Below are 4,256 nucleotides of genomic sequence, written 5' to 3'. Positions count from 1 at the left end.
ACGGGGTTTCACCATGTTAGCCAGGATGGTCTCGATCTCCTGACCTTGTGATCCACCTGCCTCGGCCTCCCAAAGTGCTGGGATTACAGGCTTGAGCCAGCGCACCCAGCGGGGCCACACTCTTTCCCTCTCTTTTTCTTTGTATATATCAGAGAGAGAAGTGTATCATACACTTAGAACAATGCAAAAGACACATAGAGTTTAAAGAATAATGACAAACACCCCAGCACCCAACACATTTCTAGTGCCTGAGAAGCCCCATGGGTGTCCATATCGCTTGACACCCAGAGTTAACTGCCATCTCATAAGAATCACTTGAATCCAGGAGGTAGAAGTCATAGTGAACCGAGATTGTGCCACTGAACTCCAGCCTGGGTGATAGAGCGAGACTCCATCTCAAAAAAAACTGCCATCTCTTTCTTTGCTGTATATTTATATCACCTATATGGGCAACCCTAAGGAATGTGGTGGTTTTTTTGTTTGTTTGTTTGTTTGTTTGTTTTTTTCGAGACGGAGTCTCACTCTGTCACCCAGGGCTGAGTGCAGTGGCGCGATCTCGGCTCACTGCAACCTCCACCTCCGAGGTTCAAGCAATTATCCTGCTGGGCCTCTGGAGTAGCTGGAATTGCAGTCACATGCCACCACACCCAGCTAATTTTTGATGGAGTCTCACTCTGTCTCTGGGGGTAGAGTGCAGTGGTGCAATCTCGGCCCACTGCAACCTCCGCCTCCTGGGTTCAAGCAATTCTCCTGCCTCAGCCTCCCAAGTAGCTGAGATTATAGGCACCCGCCACTATACCCAGCTAATTTTTTGTATTTTTGTTAGAGACGTGGTTTCACCATGTTGGCCAGGCTGGTCTTGAACTCTGACCTCGTGATTAGCCCGCCTTGGCCTCCCAAAGTACTTGGATTACAGGCGTGAGCCACCACGCCCGGCCTGTATTGTTTAAAATGGTAGCAAGCACACCTAGCTAATTAAGGAGAGGGCAGTGTTGCCACTATTAGGTGAAGGCTCCCAGGAGAGAAGTGGAACAACCTCTGGGTCTCCGGGTTTTGCTTTGGCTTCCCTAAAATTATTCAAGAGCCTCATTTTTTGGTAAGTCAGTAAGCCAAGTTATCCCAGGAGATTGAATCCCGAGAAACAGGAATTACCCTGTCAGGGTCTCTGGAAGAGGCAGAATAGGCCAGATATAAAATCGAATAAGGTATTACTAGAACACACAATGTGTGTTCTAGACAACCAGGAGGACCTCACTTAGACAAGTTTTGCTTCTCATAGCAGGCTTGACAAAGATATAACAAGGCACATAGCCCATGTGCTCATGGAATGCAGAATATCAACAGGCCATTGTTCATCCAACAGAACTATGGTTGGCTTCTCTCCATTCGACTGCAATAATTCTTTGAGCATCTAACAATAATTCTTTAAACATATAGAAAAAAAAAGCATTTTTTTTTTTTGAGACAAGGTCTTGCTCTGTCACCCAGGCTGGAGTGCAGTGGTGCAATCTCAGCTCACAATCTCCGCCCTGCAGGTTTAACCAGTTCTCGTGCTTCAGCCTCTCAAGTAGCTACTGGCATGTGCCACCACACCTGGCTAATTTGTGTGTGTGTGTGTGTGTGTGTGTGTGTGTGTGTGTATATATATAGAGTATGTATTTTTTTTTAATAGAGACGGGGGTTTCACCATGTTGGCCAGGCTGGTCTCAAATTCCTGACCTCAGGTGATCCACCTGCCTTGGCCTCCCAGAGTACTGGGATTACAGGTGTGAGCTACCACGAAAGCAGAATCATAGTTCTGATTATGAACCATTGGATAGCTCTAGGTTTTATAGAAATGTGTTATTTGTCACGCGCAGTGGCTCATGCCTATAATCCCAGCACTTTGAGAGGCAGAGATGGGCAGATCACTGAACACTGGGGGTTTGAGACCAGCCTAGCCAACATGGTGAAGCCCCATCTCTACTAAAAATACAAAAATTAGCCAGCATGTTGTCGGGCACCTGTCGTCCCAGCTACTCGGGAGGCTGAGGCAAGTGAATCGCTTGAACCTGGAATGCAGAGGTTGCAGTAAGCCGAGATCGTGCCACTGCACTCCAGCCTGGGTGACAGAGTGAGAGTTTGTCTCAAAAAAAAAAAAATAAGAAAAATAAGAAATGTGTTCTTTAAAATAGAAGAAAAAGGGGAAAAAGCCTTTATTCTTAGCTTCATATACAAAAATCTTTCTAGGACAAGTGTAAGGGTAGGAAGCAGTAGGGAGGTCAGTTTGTACTGATGATGTGCATTTAGACAGTCAGGTGGGCCTCAGTTGGACAAGTTCCTGCTTCTCATAGTGGCATTGACATAGCAGACCAGTAGTCTGTACAGTCAGCATCTGCCTGTATTAGATTAATAAAACACATGGCACATGTGCTTATGGAATAGAAATTATCCATAGGCTTTTGTTCCTATCAGCAAGTACAGACTACAAGGACAGTAGGATGTGACAGGGATGAGAGGTGCACATTCCTTCAAGAAAGAGGCCCCCTTGGGAAGTTCTCTTCAGGTGACCCCTTTGGGAGCAGGGTCTGACTGTCTCTCTCCTCTGCCTATAGAGGAAAGTGGAGTTGTCTTGTAGATGTAAATGACTCTTCCTCTGTTCTGCACAGACTTCTGCTGGATGTGTCTAGGAGATTGGAAGACTCATGGCAGTGAATACTATGAGTGTAGTCGTTACAAGGAGAATCCTGACATTGTGAACCAGAGCCAACAAGCCCAGGCGAGGGAAGCCCTCAAGAAGTACTTATTCTACTTTGAGAGGGTAGGTGTCCTCTCCTGTACCTTCCCCTACAGGGTAGGCTTCTTCCACTTGGCCTGCTGGTGGGATTCCCAGGGGACTGGTAGACAGAGCCAGCCTGTGCACATAGAAGTCAGTGAATGGAGCTCCTGCGGTATCCCTGGGTGCTAGCTCTGTAGATGTGCCTTTCAAGCTCTACAGGGTATATCTCCAGCCAACAGGGAAGGACCTGGTACTGGCCTTGGTTGAATGATGGATTGAAGGACAATGAGGGGCCATCAGACAGTCTTTTCCATCTAGTGCCATCTTTTTTTTTTCTTTTTTCAACTTTTTTAATTTTTATTTATTTTTTTCTTTCTGTCCTCACAATCTGTTCCCATAGTATCATCTTAGTAGTCAAATTTGGAAAGCAGTTTCTCCCAGGGAGCCCTTCAGAAGCCCAAAGAGCACCATGCATAATGGTCTCTAATCACAGTAGACCATCAGGGGCCTAGCTTTGCATAGTTGTCAGGGCTGGAGTCCCATTGACCCAGAAGGGTAGAGTGATCTGGTAGGCATACGGCTGTTCTGGGCAGGTTAGAAGGATGGACTGAAGAAGACCTGCTCTTGCACTTTGGGGAGTAAGTTACAGGAGTCTATGGCCATGTCCTGCCAGCAAGGTGTCTATCCTGAACTCTTGTGTAGACCTCTGCACCTTCGTGGGACTCGTGTGGTTTTCCCCTTCTGTGCCCTGTAGTGGGAAAACCACAACAAAAGCTTGCAGCTTGAGGCACAGACATACCAGCGGATTCACGAGAAGATTCAGGAGAGGGTCATGAACAATCTGGGGACATGGATCGACTGGCAGTACCTACAGAATGCTGCCAAGCTCTTGGCCAAGGTATCTACCACTTCACTCATTCTATCCCTGATCCAGTGCCTGGCTCTGTCACAACCTCTGAAAGTGGGAAGCCCTGTTGAAAGAGAGTATTTTAGCACCCTGTGCAGCCTTTCATGCTTCTGCTTGTGGATCCACATCTTCATGTGCTGTGCCCATCAAGGACCCAGTCCTCTGCTGGATGTCCAGGGGATTTATAAGAGTGTTGCACTGCCTCTGCCTGTAGGGAAAACTAGAGCACTTTTCTTCTCCTTTTGTCCTGTGTATGCATCACTCAAAGGAAAATAAAAGATTGTCTGAAGTGCCGGGCGTGGTGGCTCACCCCTGTAATCCCAGCACTTTGGGAAGCCGAGGTGGGCGGATCACTTGAGGTCAGGAGTTTGAGACCAGCCTGGCCAACATGGTGAAACCCCGTCTCTACTAAAAATATAAAAGTTAGCTGGGCATGGGGGCACATGCCTGTAGTTCCAGCTACTTGGGAGGCACGAGAATTGCTTGAACCTAGGAGTTGGAGGCTGCAGTGAGCTGAGATCATTGCACTCCAGTCTGGGTGATGAAGCAAGACTCTTGTCTCAAGAAAAAAAAAAAAAAAAGATTGGGTAT

General features: G+C 47.1%; 1 protein-coding gene across 1 annotated transcript in view; it reads left to right on the top strand.

Annotated features, from left to right (window-relative positions):
- Positions 1-4,256, top strand: part of ARIH2 (ariadne RBR E3 ubiquitin protein ligase 2) — a 100,870-nt gene that overhangs the window by 88,982 nt on the left and 7,632 nt on the right. The window contains exons 11-12 of the mRNA XM_011981138.1: positions 2,649-2,800; positions 3,513-3,656. Coding sequence (XP_011836528.1) covers positions 2,649-2,800; positions 3,513-3,656 — 296 coding nt within the window. The remainder of the gene's footprint in view (positions 1-2,648; positions 2,801-3,512; positions 3,657-4,256) is intronic.

This window comes from Mandrillus leucophaeus, unplaced genomic scaffold (genome assembly GCF_000951045.1).
Source record: "Mandrillus leucophaeus isolate KB7577 unplaced genomic scaffold, Mleu.le_1.0 Scaffold22, whole genome shotgun sequence".
NCBI classification, from domain to species: Eukaryota; Metazoa; Chordata; class Mammalia; order Primates; family Cercopithecidae; genus Mandrillus; species Mandrillus leucophaeus.
This window is presented reverse-complemented; position numbering and strand designations above follow the sequence as displayed.